This window comes from Stigmatopora nigra, chromosome 7 (genome assembly GCF_051989575.1).
Source record: "Stigmatopora nigra isolate UIUO_SnigA chromosome 7, RoL_Snig_1.1, whole genome shotgun sequence".
Classification (NCBI taxonomy): domain Eukaryota; kingdom Metazoa; phylum Chordata; class Actinopteri; order Syngnathiformes; family Syngnathidae; genus Stigmatopora; species Stigmatopora nigra.
In genome coordinates this window covers 4,590,929-4,612,713 of record NC_135514.1, presented here as the reverse complement: position 1 = coordinate 4,612,713, position 21,785 = coordinate 4,590,929, and the positions used below count along the sequence as shown (strand labels likewise).

At 38.1% G+C, this 21,785-nt stretch overlaps 1 protein-coding gene and 1 long non-coding RNA gene across 21 annotated transcripts in view; one reads left to right on the top strand and one right to left on the bottom strand.

Moving 5' to 3' along the window:
* The window catches only part of snap91a (synaptosome associated protein 91a), a 46,307-nt gene extending 25,316 nt beyond the window's left edge, over positions 1-20,991 (bottom strand). For 19 of the 20 annotated variants that reach the window (XM_077720255.1, XM_077720259.1, XM_077720260.1 and 16 more), the window contains exons 1-12: positions 20,919-20,991; positions 20,560-20,822; positions 12,482-12,624; positions 3,316-3,391; positions 3,050-3,152; positions 2,251-2,344; positions 2,036-2,147; positions 1,726-1,832; positions 1,594-1,635; positions 1,322-1,383; positions 529-541; positions 40-209 (exon numbers count right to left, since the gene is read on the bottom strand). In XM_077720255.1, coding sequence (XP_077576381.1) covers positions 40-209; positions 529-541; positions 1,322-1,383; positions 1,594-1,635; positions 1,726-1,832; positions 2,036-2,147; positions 2,251-2,344; positions 3,050-3,152; positions 3,316-3,391; positions 12,482-12,624; positions 20,560-20,689 — 1,052 coding nt within the window. In that variant the 5' untranslated portion in view covers positions 20,690-20,822; positions 20,919-20,991. Of the gene's footprint in view, positions 1-39; positions 210-528; positions 542-593; positions 1,045-1,321; positions 1,384-1,593; positions 1,636-1,725; positions 1,833-2,035; positions 2,148-2,250; positions 2,345-3,049; positions 3,153-3,315; positions 3,392-12,481; positions 12,625-20,559; positions 20,823-20,918 lie in introns of those variants that run through there. The other variant, XM_077720274.1, reaches the window with a different exon arrangement.
* LOC144199667 (uncharacterized) lies at positions 4,748-11,818 on the top strand. Its single transcript, XR_013326957.1, has 2 exons — positions 4,748-5,600; positions 5,672-11,818. It is a non-coding gene; the product is annotated as an uncharacterized LOC144199667 (long non-coding RNA).
* Positions 20,992-21,785: the final 794 nt, after the last annotated feature.

Below are 21,785 nucleotides of genomic sequence, written 5' to 3'. Positions count from 1 at the left end.
TGTGTGTGCATGCACTTGTGCGTGTGAAATGGGACTAACTTGCTGGCAGTTTTGGTGGGGGCTACAGCTGTGGGTGTGATCGATGGAGGTGGAGGTTTGGCAGGTGGTCCAGGGCGAGCAGGGGGTCCTCCAGCTGTGGCGGGAGGTGCAGGCTTGGGCGGTGCAGTTGGTGGGGCAGTAGTTGCTGAGCTGTTGTTGGCCACTGTATCCTGTTTACAAACAATAAACAGAGTGAGGTGGAATATCTGGACGGGACTTGGCACATCAATTCATGACTATAAGGTTGTACTTTCATTCTTAATTAGACTTCCCTCAATAAAGTCTAATCAAGTATATTTCGCAAAATATGTTGGCATTTGAATAATGCACACCTTTACCTTAATATGAAACAGTAGAACAGGTGATTTGCTCAAGAAAAAGAATGATAACAATGATGGGTGCATTACAATAATTATTATTATTCATTTCCAATGACTAGATTTCAAAAAAAATAAAGGCCACTACTAATTGTTATAAATAGCGTTTTACCTTAGTGGGTGACCTGTAAAAACAAAAATATTGTACAAGTTAGAAAACATACATCATCATCTCATATATTTTCATATATTCAGTGGTTAAAATAATCTGTTTTTACTAATTGATTTTATCACAGTGCAATTCCAGGCAAGTTTTTTGGGAGAGTTGACAAGATCATGTACTGTATAGTCTTTTGCCAAAGTGAAGACGAAGACGGTGTTGAAATCACAGTGAGAAATTACATTAACTGTACAGTAATACCTTGGGATAAAATCTCAATGCGTTTCGGGATTTACTCGTATTTCAAATCAACGTACATATATCGCATCAGAAAGCCGTCCACTTTGGGGAAAACTTCAGACTTTTGCATGCATCCAATATGGTATGTGAAGCTTTTTCTTATCGCTTAATAAGGGGAATTGCAATCATTAATAAGACGAGCAATTGGCCAAGCTTGACAAGCATGTTAACATTAGCACATAATAAAAAAAATGGTAATGTATGCCATACAATACTTACTTATCCTCTCTGTGTTGAAATAAAAATAGAAAGAAGAAATACAGTATTAATTTAACAATTTCACAAGAAATTGATAAATGTGTCAAAGTAGAAAAAACTTTATGTAAGAAAGTAATAAGATGTATTTAGTTTTCATACTGATTTAAAGTTGTGTATCATTTGTCAGATATACGTGAATGCATTTTAATGTGCAAAACAATCTTAAGAGATTTATGGTTGATATTTGGCATTTAATTGTTAATCATCTTGAATTTAATCCCCAAATTTAAAACAAAACAAAACTTACGGCTTCTTCCCTTCTAAAGTGTTGAGATGGGTTTCCAGCGATTCCAAAAGACTTTCCGGGGCCTGTGGGGTACAAAATGTGAGACCAGAGAGAGCAAATAGTACCATGGTGTTCAATAATTGACATTTTTTGAAAAACAATTAAATTAGACAGTAATTCACAGTACTTTAGACTTTTTATTAAATACAAAAGCACAATGCTAGTTTATTAGCAAGTATCACCATTGTTAATGAGCATACTATAGAATCAAGATGAATCTGTAATAAACTTACCTGAGTAAGTTCAGGTATGTCGTTTTTGTCTATTCCCACTTGCTGCAAAAGCAAAACAATGTGATTTCAGCATTACCCAGAAACCATTAAGTGTTGACTGTTAAACAACTCTGTAGGGTATGCCAATCTTACCTCTGCAAGTTTGAAAAATTCAGATACGCGAGTCATACGATGCAAGAATCTTTTGTATATCTCCAGTCCATCTTTACATTGGCTTCTCTTCATCTGGAAAAATTTCTCTGAAAGACATAATGGTGGCAATATTTGAATTGACATAATGTAGGTTGTTTTTTCCCCTTTTGCCAATAATGAAAAAAAGGTTAAAAACATAGTTAATAAACAAATGAATAACTCAAAAGTCCTCATTTCAACATAATATTTAATGGTTTAACTCAAATACATTTGCAGATCGAGCATATGCGAGTGAGAAAAAATACTGTACCTAATAGATTAATGATGCCGTCATTATAGCAGGCATATAACTTTATCAGATCTTTGAACAGTAGGAGAAAGCAGGCATTTATCACACCATTGTTTAATTCTGGTTGGTGTACCTTCGGAGAAAAAATACAAATTATGAGATCAAATATGCATTTAATGGTGTGGCCTCTGGAAAATAGACAAAAGAGTGCACTAAAGCTTGGAGGTTTGACTCACATCAAAATCCACCAGTGCATCAATCTGACCCTGCAGAATTGGCATTCCTTTCAGCAACTTCTCTACTGTCATGATCCTCATTGCTCCATCAGCACTGTCATGGAAAGAAAAGAGAATTGATCTTAGAATGCTAATGAAACCAAGGATCTGAATTTGGAGCCAGCTTTTGTCATTAAAAGGTTTATTTAAGATTAAGAGTGACAAAGTATTTATTCCTGACCATACCAAGAAAAATTCCTTGTTCCAATCAGAGTTTGGATTAAAATGATCACCAGTTACACTGTTTTTTATGGAGATGAAATCATTGCTCAAATAAGGATTTGTATGTTCACTGACAACACAGACATGCACGGTAATGACAATTCTGAAAGTTTGGACTGAATATTCTTGTGTAAGGAAAAGATTCTAAATAGATAAACACCACCTCTCTTGTTCGATTGAAATATTTCAAATAAATTTTGTAGATTTTACATTTTTATTCCAATCAGGCTCTTAAAGAAAAAAAAATTGTTAAGCGTTTTATCTAATTATCTCTCCTTTATTTTGAAATAAATGACCATATCAGCCGCATTGTCTTGTGTTCTTTTTCGTGGATGTCAAGTCTAGTTTGTGCATTTATAAACTGTACCCTTGATTCAGTCATAATTTTTCTGAGTGACAAATATGGCATATATGCGAGAAAATATGGTAACTCTACCAGTGTCGTAGACCAAGTCAAGACAAGTCCAAGAATCACTAACATCATTAAAAAAAGTCATGAAGTACTATGAGGAAATGACAAAAAAATGAGTTACTGTACCCTTTCTTGACACGGACAAAATCAAAAGACATCTGTCTGTAGGCGAAGGACTTCTCATTGAGATAGCGGCTATAGCGCCTGATAAAGGTGGACATGTCATAGCCTAAGGAAAGCACACACACATAAATAGATGCTCAAACTGGAGGAATAAGGATTCATTAAATGTTGAGTTTATCATCCAACAAATCACAAAATGCATCTTTTCAGTGGTGAAGCACAACTTTCGGGCAAGAAGATTAAAAGAAAAGACACAAATTAACACCCACCATGTGAGCCTGTTTTGTCCAGGAAGTTGGCAAGGTTGAACAAAGTGTTCCTCGATGAAAGGAATTGTAGAAATTTCTTTAAGAGAAGAGAGCACACGTGTATCATTGTCACAAAGTGAAAGTAAGTAGTAGAAGTAGATTTTGTGTTTTTCATCCTGACGCACTGTGATCTTACAGATAAGTATGATTCAATCCAATTTAGTGTGCTTGGTGATACATTGAAATCAAACTGTTTAGACAGCAGTATCCGGTGGTTGATGGTGTCAAATGCCTTTTGACTGTCTTATGGAATGCTGTTGATGTGATCCATAATTTGCTCCGCTACTATTTTTTCCAAGAGTTTTGAGATGGCTGGAAGGATGTTTATAGGTCTGTAGTTGTTGTAATTACAGGGTTCCCTGATTTGAGTACCGGTGTGATAACTGAGCACTTCCAAGGTTCAGGGAAGAGACTGTCGTTTATGGATTTGTTTACAATAGTGGTTAATGGAGCTATGAGAGATTCATTGTGGTATTTCAGAAATGTTACATCCATATTAAACACATATTTTCCTTTGGGGCTTCTAAGGTTGGGACAGCGCTTTCTCAATTTGTGACTGTGAAACTATGTTAAGATGAAGAATGGGTCCATTGGTGTTTAGTGGATGTGGTGGGTGATACAGTAAAAACTCGATTATCGCAGTTAATGTGGACCAGACATGATCGCGATAATCGAAAAAAAATGTTATTAAAAAAATAGTAATAATAATTCTTCAGTGCTGAGTCCTAGTAACAATAGTGGCTTCTTGTTGGGTTTATTCTGTTTTATTATTATAATAGTTATATTAATTCATTTCTTTATTAAATCAATCTCTTTCTTTTCTTTGTATTAATTCATTACTTTGTTAAATCATTCTCTTTCTGTTTTTCAAAAGTCTTAAGGTCACGCCAAGTCATCTTTAACCTAGACAGCCTGTTCCAGGATGGTTATACAAACAATCCACCCAATCTCGGTCCTTGAGATTTGGTGGGCCCTTGGTGACGAGGACAGGGCTAGTCGGACAATAACAAGAATATTGTTATCGTTATGTAACCGTACACTTCGGGTTTTTCTGTATGTAACGATTATATGATTATGATTATATTATATGATTCTTAGGTCAAGGAGGTTGTATAATTACTCTAATCTAAATGTTGTTAGGTCTAGTCCCTGTTTTTGTTATTAGTAAAATACTTTGATTGTTATTGTAGTCCCAGATGTTGTTTTTACTCATACGTGATGGAATGATCAACAACTCTGTAACTTGTGACCATAAGAATGGGACGAAAACGTCTATTCGGGGAGACGTTCGGAAGTTGTAAGGGACACTTGCTGTAACTCTCCCTTCCGGAGGCTTTTACCTGTTGAATCCATTTCTATTTAATTAAATGTCAATAATTGAATAAGATGTCTTCCTGCAGTTATTCATAATTACGGACGAAGGTAATTATTAATGAACCTGACATTTTGGTCCTTCTGAGCCATGGAGGTCAATATACCGGAGCGAGAACCCAGGCGCTGCTGTTCGACATCTGGTAAGTGACCGTGCGCACGGCGTCTTCAAAACCCTTGGTGGGCCGGAGTTTTTCGACGGGGGCGCCTGGATTCTCGGCGGTTGAAGACTTTTCCTGCTGGAGGGAGACATCTGATGGATCTCGGGTAAGTCCACATTAATGTCTGCATGTTGTGAAGGTGTTTACAAATGCGTTAAAGGGACATTGTATGTGAGGCCCATTGTTGGGCTGGTTTCGCGTCCTGGGTGACGGCGATAAAACCCTGTGTTTATACTAGTCAATGGCAGGTACGGTGGGGCACTTTGCTGGAAAGTGTCCTGTGTCTCAGGGGTAGGCACGAATGTATTGTACTAGAGGTACAATATTGGGGCCGGGGAGTGTCCTGTGTCTAAAGGGTAGGCACGAATATACGTTGTATGTTGTTTGTGTGGTTTCTGCAGTAAAATTAAGATAAGCCTAGGAAATACAGTCGAAGGAGTGATAATAATAAAAATAGATATAATAAAGTTAACTCTGTGAGGCACACGAACTCACTACAAAAAATAAAAGTAAAATATGGGAAACACGTGTTGTAAGGCGGGTTTGGATGACGATCCAAAAAATACGTCTAACTTGTAAGGATTGGAAAAAAATTGGAAAGACAAAGCGCTTTAAAAATATTACACAGCTATATTTATGGATAAATAAATATGGGTTTGCTGGCCAGCTTAAAATGCATAAAATGCAGGATAATATATGCACTAATGCATAGAGGTAATATACATATATAAATAATATGTGAGTGGATAAAAGTGTAACAGCTTGTTCCACAGACACTAATGGAGGTAATATATATATATAAATAATATGTGAGTGGATAAAAGTGTAACAGCTTGTTCCACAGACACTAATGGCGAAATAAGGCCGGGGAGAAGTTAAAAAATACTATTTTGGGAAAATAGTGGGGGCTCCCTCGGATAACGGGGATATATTTAAGACCGTGGCGGCGGGAAAGTACTGTTTGGTAAGGAAAAAATAGCGGGGCCTCCTCGGCTGACGGGGAAAATATTTACCGAGATAGGTGACGGGCGCGGAGGAAGTTTAACAAAAATAAAGGGAGCTAGAAAATTAATGGGGACACTGGTATTTGATTTGGTTAATCCAGGTATGACGTTTTGTGATTACAATTAAATTGGGTTTTTTGTGATGCTTGGGCTTGTATAACAACAATTAGAATGGTTATTTCCAAGTGCTGGTGGTGCTTTGTTAATATAACCTATATGTACTGTCAATTTACAGCAATGTGATGGCTTATTGCAGCTTGGTTTTTGATCCCGTCCGCTAGCGGGAAGATGGTGTTTAAAAAGACAAAAGAATATATACAAAATGATCATTTAAATGTTTAGCAGGGAATGTCACCTGTGTTTTTATTATGCTCTAGACTTGCAAAAAAAAAAAATGTGTCAACTGCGGGGGAAGCGTTTCTGGTGCAGCGGCTGCTGATTAGATGGGAGTGAAACATGTGGGCCGCGGGGCAGACGATTTAACTGTGTTGGGCTTTCGGGAGCGTTCGGACCGTGTAAACGACTAAAATTTTGTGATCCCTTCCGTGAAGACATTATAATAATAATAATTGGCCTTGGGGGTGCTGAAGCAAACTTGAGGGCAGAAAATGGGTTTTTGCCATATTGTTGTGCTTGCAGCATACATATTCTGGATATATGGGGTCTTGGAAAAAATATTGTTATGTAGTTGAATATCGGAAGAGGGGTTAATTTGACGTTTTAATGGTTGTCTTCTCTAAAAAGCGTTGTATTTGGGCACAGGGAAAAAGCTGGTTTGTAAACATAAGATAACAATGCTGTTTTCGCAGCAAGAGTGGAGGTCATAGTTAACGGCTAATTGCGTTTTCTGTTTGGACTTTTCAGAATAAGAACAATACATGGGCTGCAAGAAATGCAAGGTTATGCGAATGCTTTCGCATTGATATTTTGGGTTTTAAAATGAAATGCATTAAGAGGATAGAAAAATCTGTTCAGTAAAAGGTTGATTTGGTAAAAAGCTTTGGATTTGGGAAATAGACCAAAATAGTCATTTTTGAGCAATTGTGGATTTCAAAGAGCTCTTAGTTAAAGGAAACTAGCTTTTGGAGGATAAAATAATATTAATACTATTTCAGAATTTTTTGATTATTCAAAATACTTTAATCCAGGAGGTTGGCTGTTTAAAAGAAAAAAAAGGCCAGGATGACAAAATTTACAATATTATGGTATATTGGTGACGATAAGGTTTTTAAAACATTAAAGTTTGTAATTAGGAATTGTCTAACAAAAGGTTGATTTCTCTCATTTAATTGTTGTAGATTTTTTGTTTTGGTAACAGGCTATGGGAAATGACTCGTGTCTTAAGTAAACATCATATGAGGTGATTTACAAAGTATAGTAGGTATTGAATTATTTGGCTGTTAACGACATCAGATGGGAAATTTACAATGCAATAGTGGCATGATAAAATTCATGGCATTCATCCAAATAATTAGGTGAATTGTAAATAAAATAATTGGTTTAGGATGAGCATATTTTCCCTAAGAATGGAGTAACATGGAATGTTTTTCAAAGTGCACTTGAAAGAACATTGTCTGTTGTCCTGGCAGGAGGAAATATGCTTTGTCACAGGTCATATTGATGACTTTAAGGATATTACGGATTGGATAAGCATTGGTCAATTGATACAACCAAATAACGTTGCTTTTACGGCATTAAGGGCATGCAAATTGGTGAGAACTTTAGCAACGATGGGGTTAATACGCCTGAATGTTACAGTGATAACGAGTGACAATAACAAGCTTAGATAAGGGAGGGAAAGGAGAAATTCTCCAAATTCCAGAATCTGGCTTAGAAACAGGTTATGTTAGTCGTTTTGGGTTTTTGACAGGATGTGGTAGTACATTAATTCTGGGAAATTTTGGGAAATTGGGGACCCCATATCTAAAACAAGTTTGAGACAAATGTGTAAATAGGCTCTATTTGGCGCTGGATGCACGAATTCTAGTGGGGCCTTTCATGTTTTGAAACAAGTGACGCTTTAGGTAGATGGGTTGTCTATGAACAAAATGGGATGGGCGAAATTCGCTTACAAATTAGGCGTGTTATCTTGGTTCATAGAATTTGGAGTCAAGGCGACGTAATAAAGGCCATAGGCGTCATGTTGTATAAATTAGGCGTGGATGAATTTGTTTTACAAATGGGGGAGATTATCTTATCACCTGAAACAAGTAGAAACAAAATTGGATGGCCGCATTAAAAGGTGATTGGCATGCTATTAGAGGGAATTGGGATTCTCCAAAAACATGATAGGGGGCCATTAGGTCATGGCGGCTGTAAAAAATAAAAACTTTAGATGTGAAACTATTCCCACCTCAATTCGGGGAACAAACAGGTAAACTGATAGCATTAAAAAGGATATAACTTTGTGTGAAACTTGAAGGTAATTTTTTACAAACGGTTAAAATGCTAGAGTGGGGGTGTGTATATTAAAGGATCTACTAATGAATGCGGGGTGGATCCAGACCTTCCGGAATGTGGGGTATTCATGGCGTCCTCGAGAATTTGTGGATTTTCTCCGGGTACTCCAGTTTACTCCCACAAAATGAAATTATGGATGCTAGACTGGTTGAACACACTAAATTCTTCTGTTTATGAGTGTGAGCGTGAATGATAGTTTGTCTTTTTGTGTTTTTTGATTGGCAGACCACCGAGACATAATCTATCAATAAAAGATCAATAAAGAAAATAATTTGGGCTTGAGTCAAGGGAAGACCTATGTCTCGACAAGGGGGAGGTGGCCTTGCTACAACGGCACTACAAGGCTTAGGGTTTAAATCTATATGCATACCCACATATCCATTTCAAAAAATACATATAGATTTTATTTTATTTTTATTAGATCATATGGATATCATTCCACGATATGGAATTCCAGAAACTATTTATAGTGATAATGGCTCCCATTTTGTTAATATAATAGTTGTCTACCATCCACAATTGGCGGACCTTATATGAAGTCCTGTTTGGTAGACCTTACAAATTGTTATTATTCACCACACAATGACAATTGGATGATGAGGCGAATCTATCAGAGAAAAAAAAAAAAAAAAAAAAAAAAAAAAAAAAAACGCACACACCAAATTTAGACTATCAGAGGGAGATTTTGCTTCTCAACAGGAAACGGACGAAGCGACGGTGATTCTTGAAGACTGGATGCTGATAAGCAGCATAAAAGAAGAAACATCGGAGCAACGCAAAGTGGGAGGGTCCTTGTTACTGAAAGGGGACACGGATGCACCTTTCCCACAGTAAGAAGGTTGTCTAAATTGAAACGTTTCAAGAGGAAAACTCCCTAAACAAAGACAAAAAGTCATGTTGAAAACAATTATTGCTTTTGGGGCAATGAGATTAATGATGATTGTGATTCTATTCCTTTCCACAGTAGGGTTGTTTTCTCCAGTTGGAGAAAAAGGCGGAGGCGTTTCAATTGAGGATACACCTTCTTACGGGAGGGTAAACCGAGAAACATACACATTTACATTTAATTAACATTACCTACTAAATCAAATTTCCACATTGTAAATATATATTTGGACTCGGCGACGTCCCGGTTGCCATACAAAAAGAGATGGTGGGAAATATGTGTGGTACATTAACAGCAAAAAATTAAAGATTGGGAAAAGCCTTGTTGCAGAAATTGGTCAAGATTGGAAAGCTTGGACTGACATATTAACCTGTGAAATTTATTTCTGAAACAGGGATTTCCCAAACGGGGGATAATTGGGCGCTGTTAATGGAGTGTAAAGAAGGCAAGCACTATGTGGAGCTACTTTGGTAAAAGGGTGGTCTCAATTGAAACATTGAGGGGACGGGTAAGATAAACTTTCTGACTTAATAAGATACGGGAAACACCAATATTAATTGAAAGATTATTGCTCAGCAAGCAATACCATAAAACTATAGGGAACTCTTTTATATTGGGTTTGACGTCTCCATATGGTTTCAATTGAGACTAAACCATCTTACAAAGGATTAGGATAACCTACCAGACAAGGGAAAATACGATGGGGTCTAACAACTCCCTCAATCACCATTCATTTGGGGAAAAGTGTTTTTACAAATGAAAAAACGTGTCCTACTTGGCAAGAAAAAATATTGAAGCAGTGTTTATCCTGTTACGCGGTAAATAGGAAGTCAATTTTTCCACTGTTTAATCATTTTACCTGCTTAAACCTTACAGGGCATGGTCTGAAGCTGGGGGCGATAAATGAGACGTGGTGTACCGGCGTTCTAAAACAAACTACACCCCTGATACCACGTTCTGGCCTATGGTGGCGGGGTGGTAGATAAATTATACGACTCCTGCCGAAACGCGGCAGGACTAGGTACTTTGGTCTCACTGCTCTTACCGGTGTCTGTTTTTCCATCCACAGTGGAGGAGATACAATTGGCGGCTCATAATTCGGAGGTGAAGGGTCGACCCTCCCGACATCGTCGAGAGGCATGGAGGGAAGGAGATCCAACATACATTGATGCGATTGGCATCCCCCGGGGCGTACCAGATGAGTATAAGCTGGCTAATCAGATCGCAGCAGGTTGGGAGTCTATCTTCCTTCTAATCACCCCAAACAAAAATGTGGATAGAATAAATTACTTACATTACAATGTTCAAAACTTGGAAATTATACTGAACAGGGATTTGTGGCCATGAAGGAACAACTGGCAGCTACCAGTCTGATGGCGTTCCAGAATCGCATAGCGGTGGATATGATCCTTGAAACAGGGGGCGTGTGTGCAATGTTTGGAAAACAATGTTGCACCTTCATACCGAACAACGCGTCACCCAGTGGATCTCTCACCAGGGCCATTACTGGCCTGCAAACACTGAACCGCAATATGCAAGAGCACTCTGGAGTAGATACGTCCGCATTGTCAGATTGGTGGGATAAGACCTTTGGAAAATCTAAAGATTTGGACTATAGGCACAATTACCGCTATCCTAACATTGTGTGGGTGATGTAGTATCCCCTGTTTGCGCTCCTTGCTAAGCCGACTTATAACTACTGAAATTGCCCCTACAAATTCTAAAGTACATGAGTTGTATCTTATGGGACGGTTTGGGGAAAGCAGTGAGGTCCAGGAGTACGGTAAATCCGAGGACCAATTGGACGAATATAATTATGTTTTTTCTCTTTCAGACCAGCCATGGGAGTAAGGAGTAGGCGGATAAAATCGCAGTCACCGACATTTCCATTTAGTGATTACTAAGAAATGACTAATAACATACATATTATAAAAACGGGGGAATGTTGGGTTTATTCTGTTTTATTATTATAATAGTTATATTAATTCATTTCTTTATTAAATCAATCTCTTTCTTTTCTTTGTATTAATTCATTACTTTGTTAAATCATTCTCTTTCTGTTTTTCAAAAGTCTTAAGGTCACGCCAAGTCATCTTTAACCTAGACAGCCTGTTCCAGGATGGTTATACAAACAATCCACCCAATCTCGGTCCTTGAGATTTGGTGGGCCCTTGGTGACGAGGACAGGGCTAGTCGGACAATAACAAGAATATTGTTATCGTTATGTAACCGTACACTTCGGGTTTTTCTGTATGTAACGATTATATGATTATGATTATATTATATGATTCTTAGGTCAAGGAGGTTGTATAATTACTCTAATCTAAATGTTGTTAGGTCTAGTCCCTGTTTTTGTTATTAGTAAAATACTTTGATTGTTATTGTAGTCCCAGATGTTGTTTTTACTCATACGTGATGGAATGATCAACAACTCTGTAACTTGTGACCATAAGAATGGGACGAAAACGTCTATTCGGGGAGACGTTCGGAAGTTGTAAGGGACACTTGCTGTAACTCTCCCTTCCGGAGGCTTTTACCTGTTGAATCCATTTCTATTTAATTAAATGTCAATAATTGAATAAGATGTCTTCCTGCAGTTATTCATAATTACGGACGAAGGTAATTATTAATGAACCTGACACTTCTGTTTACGAGTTTTAGCATGGATTTCAACGTTTTTATGAACTTAAAATAATAATAATAACATTTCTAAAAATAATTTCCCCAGAAAAAAAATCTGTGATGTGGTGAAGCTGCGAAAGTTGAAGCCTAAAATGGCGAGATGCCACTGTATTCTATTTGAGGGATGCTAGGTGTCAGTTCTTTAACGGAGTCTATAAAATAATAATTTAAAGTTGAACCCATGTCCCAAGAATTGAATATTGAAGAAAGGAAACTTTTTGGAAGGCATTAAAAAAAATAGATAATATTGAGCTTCATTTTTGTACGTGTCGCTGATAAATGCTACTACAAAAAAAGGGTCACAAAATTTAAAAATTCACTTTACCCGCTTCGAAATATGATTTTTGATATTTGGCAGTATTACTGATCTCAACTAATCGGATTGAAAAAAAACACTACACAATCAATTTTGTTGAATTAACACTATAGCAATATTTCTATTACTATACCCCCTTTTACAGTCGTGCACACATACAACAATCAATTTGAGTGAATTTATTATCTCCCTAAAAGAGCCACTTTGTGTCTTGTCATGGTAGTGTACATAGAAAGTGTGTTGTTACCTCGTTGCCATGCACCATAAGGTGGTGTGTAGTAATCAGTGCCTTGAAAACCACCACCCAACTGGCATTGCCTGCCCTTTCTATCAGTGTATCGGCCATCTGGGGTACACTGACGCTGGAGTCCTGCGAGGCCTGGATCAGGTCTGAAAATTGGAGAAGAGAAGTGCTTAGATGATGGAAAGTGCAGCTCGAACAGGAACATAATCTATTGGAGCCCTTTTAGTCAACGGGAACAAACCCCATCATTCTGAAAAGGAAAAGGTGGGAGTTGCCAACACATGACAAATAGGAAGGTGCCAAAATAAAGTTAACAGCTGTGTAAATGGGATATTCACTCTTGTATGGAACATTAAACATGCTATTGAAGACCTTCATACTACTGCCAAAAACCTCCTGACATAGAAAATCTGGGCTTTGAATCTCTATATGAATTTCTTTCTGTTTTTGTTTTGTTTTTAGTGTATGTTATTTTTATAAAGTACCATTTTTATAACCATTACTTTTTCCTGTATTGATCAATCTTTTCTTTTCATTAATAGCAAAAGTACAATTGAATTAGTGGCAGAATAACTTCTAGTTAAGCCTTTATGCGAATTTTTTTTCTCTCACTTTCATAACACTGCCCTAAAAACCCCTTTCACGTGTTGCCCGCATACATTTTGCATTGGTCAATAAAATATACATTTGTGTATACAATTTTGAATAAAATTATTTAAGAATATGTTTTTTTGCAAAAAAATCAATTATCTATATCATAATTAATGAGAATAATAAAAAAACATTAAAACCATGAGATCATTAGGTATTCAGATGACTGCTCTAAAACCTCTAAATGTTTGATGTGAATTAGTAAAGCTGTTGCTTTGTTCACTTATGAAACATTACCACCCCAATAAGAAATTGCACTGCATAAAACACAAGAAACTGCATTAACACAGTCTCAGTTCCTAAATCAGGAAAAGAAACATCTAGCATATTTGTTGTATGAACAACCATTAATGTGCAACTCCCAGATTCAACCACCTGCAACATTCTCGAATGAAAAAAATGTATGAATACAAAAATGAAGCAGCCGAGAGGTCAGCGGGTCAGGCTCACAGCTCTAGGGTCCTGGGTTCAAATCCAGGTCATGGCCACCTGTGTGGGGTTTGAATGTTCTTCCCGGACCTCTGTTGGTTTCCTCCAGGTACTCCGGTTTCCTCCCACATTCCAAAAACATGCACGGTAGGCTGATTGACATTCTAAATTGCCCGTTAGGTATGAGTGTGAGTGTGTATGGTTGTCCGTCTCCTTGTGCCCTGCGATCGGCTGGCCACCGATTCAGGGTGTCCCCCGTCTCTGGCCCGGTGTTAGCTGGGATGGGCTCCAGCACCCTCGCGAACCTAATGTGGATAAAGCGATTCAGAAAATGAACGAATTAATCACTGAATAAAAAATGTCTCGTTGTGGAAAGCAAAATATGTTCAAGGGTGCATTTATAGTCTAGCCTACAAATTGACAATGCACCAGCAATTAGAGAATTGCTGTGTATACTGACTTCTGTCGTAATACATAAAACCCGCCAGGCCTGATGAGTCAGCAGCAAGCATCCACCCACGCTCTCCTAGTGTGTGGCTCACTCTGCTTCTTACTGAGTCGGGCAGATTGGCAACGATTATTTCATCAAAAGATGAGAGGGTCATGAGTGCGGAGACAAGGAGCATTAATCAAAGTTTGCCACTCTGTGTACTGGGAAAAAAAATTAAAAAATGGTATAAAAACAATGCTTTTCAAAAATTATAACTAATTTATATATCTGAAGACTTTTTCTGCACCTAAGATATTTTTTTTCATTTATTTTCTGATCCAGTTATCCTCACAAAAGTCACGGGTGGGCTGTAGCCTATCCCAGCTAACCAGGCGGGGGACACCCTCAATCGGTTCTCAGCCAATTTCAAGGCACAAGGAGATGGTCAGTCATTCATGCTCACACTCATACCTAGAGGCAATTTTGAGAGTTCAACAAGCCTACTCTGCATGTTTTTGGGATGTGGTAGGAAACCCACGCAAGAGTACATGTGAACTACACACTGTGAGGACCGACCAGGGATCAAACCCTCAACCCCAGAACTGTGATGCTGATGGGCTAACCACTCATCCGCCAGGCCGTCTTTGCATCTAAGTAATTCATATTAAATGGAAATATGAACTTCAATCCTGCAAGGTCCAAACAACCTTTTTTGTTCAATTACAAATGTTAGTCAGTTACTTAGATAAACAATAATGTGCAAAGTTAAAGGTTTATGAAGCCCGGCGGGTGAGTGGTTAGCGCATCGGCCTCACAGCTTTGGGATTCTGGTTTCGAATCCAGGTCAGTCCACCTGTGTGGAGTTTGCATGTTCTCACCAGGCCTGCGTGGGTTTCCTCCCACATTCCTCCCCAGAAATGTTACTTTCTCAATTCCATATTTCATATGGTTTGGGGACATCATGTCCTCTGAGTCAAAGAGGAAAAGAACCATCCATATTGTTAGCAGAGCAAGATTTAAAAGCCTGCATCAGTGTTAGCAAATGGTTGTGGTATGGTGTAACCTACAGATTTGTGAAGGCATCAATAATGCATAAAAAGTTAAAAAATAATGATGCATTTTTTTAGGTTTCCTTATAAGTGATAGTTTTGTAGATGTGATGTTTACGTTTTTCACCAACAACACTTTATTATGGACTGAAAAAATTGATAAATGACAAAATCAAGAATGACTGGCCATCGATGACCATGCTGCAGTACCTAAAGAGGAAATGACCCAAAAGACGAATGGCAGACTTGAAAACATTTCTTAATGGAAGAGATGTTTTACAGACATCAATGACCGAATTTGGCAAACACCAATGACTGTATTGATTTGACCAAGGCTGCAGATCCATTTCTCATATAAAATAAACGACATAATCCATCTGCTATGTCCATTATATATATTAAGCAAAATTCTGGAAAGCATTTACAATGTACTTCATTAGGACTTTTTATTTGTGCAGAAAATCCCCTCTTTTACCTTTGTATCCTATTGTGCTTTTTACTGTGCGTCTTACTTATGTGGACACAACTTAACCTATCGTGGGGAGGCGGTGTGGGGACATGACATATTACACCTGCAATTGCAGTGACAACAGATGTGAAATTTAGTTCATCACAGGTACAAACTGTGACCAAGGAAAACGCTTTGGGTAAGCATGAAAAATATTCACTCATGTATAACAGTGAATGAGACAAAATTCACATGAAAAATGCATATTGCAATTTTGTATAATTGTTGTTTAGGCACAGATCGAATCAGATTAAAAGACAGTATTGCAATAGGTGGTAGGGATTCAGTCTATGTGAAAGGACAGTACAAGTCATACTGCATGAGTGATGCTTTGGTGAGTTACACATGAATGGACCATGAAAGCACACTGTTTATTTATAGCGTGTCTAACTCCTGAGCATGCACAAGGATAAAAATGTTATAAGAAAAAAGGAATACCCAGAATGCACCATGCTCTGTTCCAATGTGGCGTGGAGTTTGGAAATTATACACAGGAATGAGCACATTTCTAGATAAGATGAATGATAAAAAAATGGGAAAAAGAAAAATCTATAAAGTCATATTGAATTGAAAACAGGAATGTCTCTGGATCCCATTTTAGCCCCTAACCCTGACTCTACCTACAGTAACAGAAAATAGATTGAATGCCTCACAAATGGTAGCACAATATAAATTGTCCTTAGGTAGTTTGAGCACAAATGGTTCTTAGTCTTCTTGTGCCCTGCGTTTGGCAGGTCACCAATTCAAGGTGTCCCCCACCTAGTGCCAGTAGTTAGCTTGCATAGACTCCAGCACCCCCGCTACCCTTGGGAGGATAAGCGGTACGGAAAATGAATGACTCACAAATGGCCATTTTGAACACAATTTGGCATCTAACTGTTTGTACCATGCCTAACAATGACAGTGAATAATAGATAATAACAAACTATTTCTCAAAGGTGACTTGTCTTGGCATTGTTCCTCTGTTGGACATAAATAATAATAAGTCTTTCCTGTCCTCCCCTTCCGGTGTATCTCTTCCAAACTGGGTAAATGAAGTCATGACTCATTTGCAATGCTACTTATAGTTAAGTAGCATATAGTACATACAGTATATTCAATAATGTTTCTGTATCCCTATTGCTTATCGTTTTTGTCTGTCCTCTTAAACACTTTTCTGTCCAGCTGCATTTTTTGAATACACAACACAACATACACAAGAACAAGGTCAGAATATTAAATACCCTGGTTAAGTAGCAAAAGAGTAATAGGTAATACAGGACAGGTTAAAATGGATAGATTCTAACTGGTGCAATTGCTCTGCGATGATTAAAAATCTACTACACTATATGTATGTACAAAATCTTCGCAAGCCTTTGTATCGAAACGTGTATTGTCACCAAGACCCTGATATATTCCTGTATCTTCTCTTTGACCCCATTTTTTAGCACAAGTCTACATCACCTGGTAAAAATTCATTCATTCATTTCCTGAACCGCTTATCCTCGTGGGGTTACTGGAGCTCATTAAGCAGACTTTGGGTCGGAGGCGGGCGACACCCTGAATCGGTGGCCAGCCGATCGCAGGGCACAAGGAGATGGACAAACATGCACACTCACACCCATTCCTAAGGGCAATTTAGAATTTCCAATCAGCCTACCATGCACTTATTTGGAATGTGAGAGGAAAGCGGAGTACCTGGAGAAAACCCACCCAGGCCCTTGGAGAACATGCAAACTCCACACAGGAGGAGCAACCTGGATACAAACCCAGGACCCCCGGAATTGTGAGGCCAACGCGCTAACTACTCAGCCACCAGGTCGCCCACCTGTTCATATTTTCCTTAAAAATACAACATTCAGTCTTTCTTCAACAAGAAAACTAGAAAATACCAAGCAGCTAAACTTTTAAGCAAATTAATGCCACGGAACTTCGTGTCTACATTTGTCGACGTAGTGTTAAGAATTTTGGCAACCGGGTAAACTGACTCTTCAATCACGCTTTAAAGTAAATGCAGCAAAATGGAGTTTAATACTTCAAGTCTGCAACTACCTGACACACTGTAGAGTCAGTCCGAACAAGCTATATATTATTAAAACCATCCATTTTCTTTATCAGCTATTCAGCACTGAATAGAGCTCAGGCCGTTTTTGGCTACGGGACTCGACTCTAAACAATTAAACTAGACATAGAAACAGAAAACCATTCATGCCTTCACTCATAAGTGACGACTGACTACCAAAACATACCTCAATACAAAGTAACTTAAAAGTAATCAGTACATTAATGCAATGTAACTAAAGCATTCTATTTTGCTCACATACATCTCATTAAGGAAAAAAACACTACCATAGTATCGTGTAAGCATTTTTTTCAATGACACAAGTGGGTTTATAAGGCTTGTGAAATAGTCTGAAGATGACATATCAAGTGGAAGGAGTAACAAGAGAATATAATGGTAGTACTGTATATCAGCTCCGAGCCGGTGCTCTCAGCTCATTAATCGGGAGACACACTGTTGGGAGGATAGTGAACACCCACACACTACTCGACAGTACAGAGAGACAGTTAGATGAAAACTGGACCAACCACTGCCCAGATTCCTCTGCTCAATATAATGTAATGAAGTGACAGAGATGACATACTACAACAAAATAGAACTATAAAATTGCAAAAAATGCCAATAACTACAAAAAAAAAAAAACATTATTGTTAGCGGGAAGTAAGGCAATTGTCAGGATTGATTTGAGATGATATAATCTCTCAAATTCACATTACAATATATTTCATTTGAAATGATGGCAACAATGTACAACATTGAATCACTGTAAAGTTAATTGAAAAGAGTAGTAACATTGTGATTGTTTCCCAAATTTAAAGGGAATTGAATGTAAGTAGAAATGGCTGTAAAAATATATATATATATATATACACATGTTGTTTTTAAATTCTGGTATTTTTATAGTTACTAAAACTGCTCTGATTATTGAAACATTTCAACACATTTATTACAGGTGCTTTGGATATGATGTTGATGTCACATTCCGTGACAATTTTTTTTTTAAACTTTCTACTGATATCACTCTTGTTAAATTGAATTTTGACTTTGGAATTGCTTCAAATCTTCCTCCTCTTTTTTTTTTAACAGTTTTAACAGTTCGGATTTGCAAATATCCCTACAGTCACAGCCTTTTTTTCAGCTAAATGCATCTCATCTGAACATATTCCTGCATATGGCATGCCAGAAAACAAAAGACTGTTGCTATGAAATAATAATTTACAATAGAAAAGTGAATATTGCTTGGAGATGTGAGATTATATTATTCATTTATACACACCCTAAAGATGCAGATTTAATTAAAAAACACAAGCAAACAAACAAAAAATAAAGTAAGAAAACTGTTGGAGCACATTATTTGACAACTGTGTTTACATGCTATAAGAATTATGTAGATTATTATTTTCCATAAAAAAATCATTGCAAAAAAACTTGACCTTCCAAAAATGACCATGATAACAACATTAAAAGATATTCATTCATTTTATTATTATTTACTTTATTCTGATTTTGTACATTTGGTTAGACTTATAACAGGCACCATTGAGTTTCATTCAGTAAATTATATCACTTGCACAGTTGACATTGTTTTTCCTCCTGTGTTCTGTCTGTGATTATTGTGGTGCGTTCATGCAACTGACAATTTATGGATGGTGGGATGTTCAGATGTCCAAAGAAGGTATTGGTGTCCGTTGTCTGTGTGATGTATATTAAAGTTCAGAAAAGCTGTGTAACTTATAACTATGCCTATTCTGGCTAGCGTCGAGATACCACTTTATCTTTTTTGTGAGGCAATTGTTCATACTTGTTGCATCACGAGAAAAAAATGAAATTTTGCCTGTGGTTTGATTGTTTTGTTTTTTTGGAGGAAGATTATGCGAGGAAGATGTTTCCTTCTTCCTGTAAGGTCAAAAGTAATATTATAAGTAATAAGTACTAATAGTAATGTTAGGGGACTGTTTTTCAAATTCCCACTAAAAAGAACCGTGTAAAACAAAACAAAGGGAGTCAGAAGATTGAAGCAGGGGTTCTGTGAGATTAGCATACCTGGATGATTATTAAATTTGTAGTATGGCTCACAAGAAATAACATTGGAAAATATAAATTGTTTGTGGCTCTCTTCGTCAAAAAGGTTCCCGACCCATGATTTAACCAATCACATTTCAGCCATTATTTGTTGCCAGGGTCAGAAATCTGCCTCAAGGCCTTCACAATCAGTTCTGCAGGCTCTGCTGCATTAAACAAGCGTCTATAAAACTGTTGCTTTAACCAATCACATTTCGAGTTGGCAACACTACAATGCCTTGTCGCAGGTGTAGATGCATCATTGCCTTCTCGCAGGCGTAGGGATATGTCATCACTTTCAAGACTTTTCAAGAAAAAAAAGCTGGACATCATTAAGAAAGGTCAGATACCTCCAAAGCAAGCAAGCCTGTCGCAACCGGGAACGAACATTTTCAGTACTAAATCGAATAAAAACGTATGCCAGAAATACGACAGGATAGGTTCGACTTTCAGCATTAGCTTTGATGGTGATACAAAAGGAGGAAGAAAGGAGGATGGATATTGTGTACAGTTAAAAAACATTTCTGGTGAGTAAAATATGGCTATATTCCTAAAGAAATATTTCAATTGTATGAGGTAATTATTGGTGATTTTTTTATTTGTCGCAGCTGGAGCTGCAGTAGAGGTTTTATAGCCACAAAATAGTTTTTGAGGGTTGGATTGATCCGCTGTGAAGGCGTTGGTATAAAATGCATGGACCGCCACTGATATATACAGTACTATCATACCATACCGGCTTTTCTGTTTTATGTCCTAACCTTCAAGTGAAAGGCATCTCCAACTTAAAATGCTGTACAATAGAACCACGTGATTATGACACAAGGCATTCTGCATGGGGGAGGCTAATACTGTGGCTTTGGTGCAAAGCCTAAATACACATTGCTAGTTATGGACAGACAGTAATATACTCACATTCAAGATGTTTTTTCTTTGGGGGCGTTTGTTCATGCGTGGTGGATTTACACACAGCTCGGGACACCTCTGATCCAGTCAAACTATACTGGGCCGCAGCGATGCGGTCCGTTAGCGTCTGACCCGACATCTTCTCCTCTCAGTAGTGGAGTGGAGTCCACCCTCAGCGTTATAGTGGTCCTACCTCTCCCTCTTCCACAAAAAAAGATGAATAGGAGCTCCTCCAGTAATCCCAGGTGTCGCCCTCGCAGCCACACACAATTCTATTACATAACAATGGTGGAAGTCAGAGATCAGTAGGTGCGTCTATTGAAAAATAATAAAGCCAATATTTCGAGATTGTGAATAGAAAAGATCACCTTCTGTGGTAAATGTTCAGCCCGTGAGACAAAATGCTCCTCTCGAAGGATGCTCTAGAACACCCCACCCCCCTCCCACCCCCGCTCCTATTCCCCTCAATCTTCCAACCCGGGCCTCCTGCTTAATCCTCCTCCCAGCAGTTCTTATTTGATCAGAGGAACATCAGGTCGAGGATGACAGCATCCCCATCCACAGCAACGCCTTTTCTCTTCCTCCTAATCCACTGTTCCGCCGGACGTGTGCTGCGACCCCTCCCCGCTAGAAAAGGGGAAAGCACGCTTCAAAACTGTGGGAAGGTGACAGCGTCTTCTTTTCGTATTGGTTTCCACCTCTCGGGTTTTCTTATTTATTTATTTATCATTTGCGACCACGCCCCGCCCCTTCGCCAAGTCACGTGACAGTGCCGTGCCAATGCCAACACTGCCGCTATCCCTTTCTCTCATCGCGAGAAGTGCGACTAACGAAGAGGACCGCAGGGGCGTGAAGGGTTAATGAAGCTACATGACAAGCGGGCTTGATGCTGGTCATATGAAGGTCACAGGAGACATTTCAGGAGCCCCTGGCAGCCTCCCCCATCTCCATGTAGCATTTATCCCTGTCCATGGTGCTGATGTCATAAAAGCAGCCGTGCTTGGCCGCTGCCTGTGGCTGGTGGTTTTGCAGCAACTTACATTAAAGCTGTGTAGTTCAGTAAATTATGACATATTTTACATTTTTTTTACAAGAACTGTTTCTTACATGATAACAGGTCAGATTACATATATAGCTGTCACCTTCCAAGTATAAACTAATCACACAGTTGCTGTCATATTGTATTAAAGAATTTTGGTTTATGATGCTCGTATATTTTCTCCCATAATACTTAA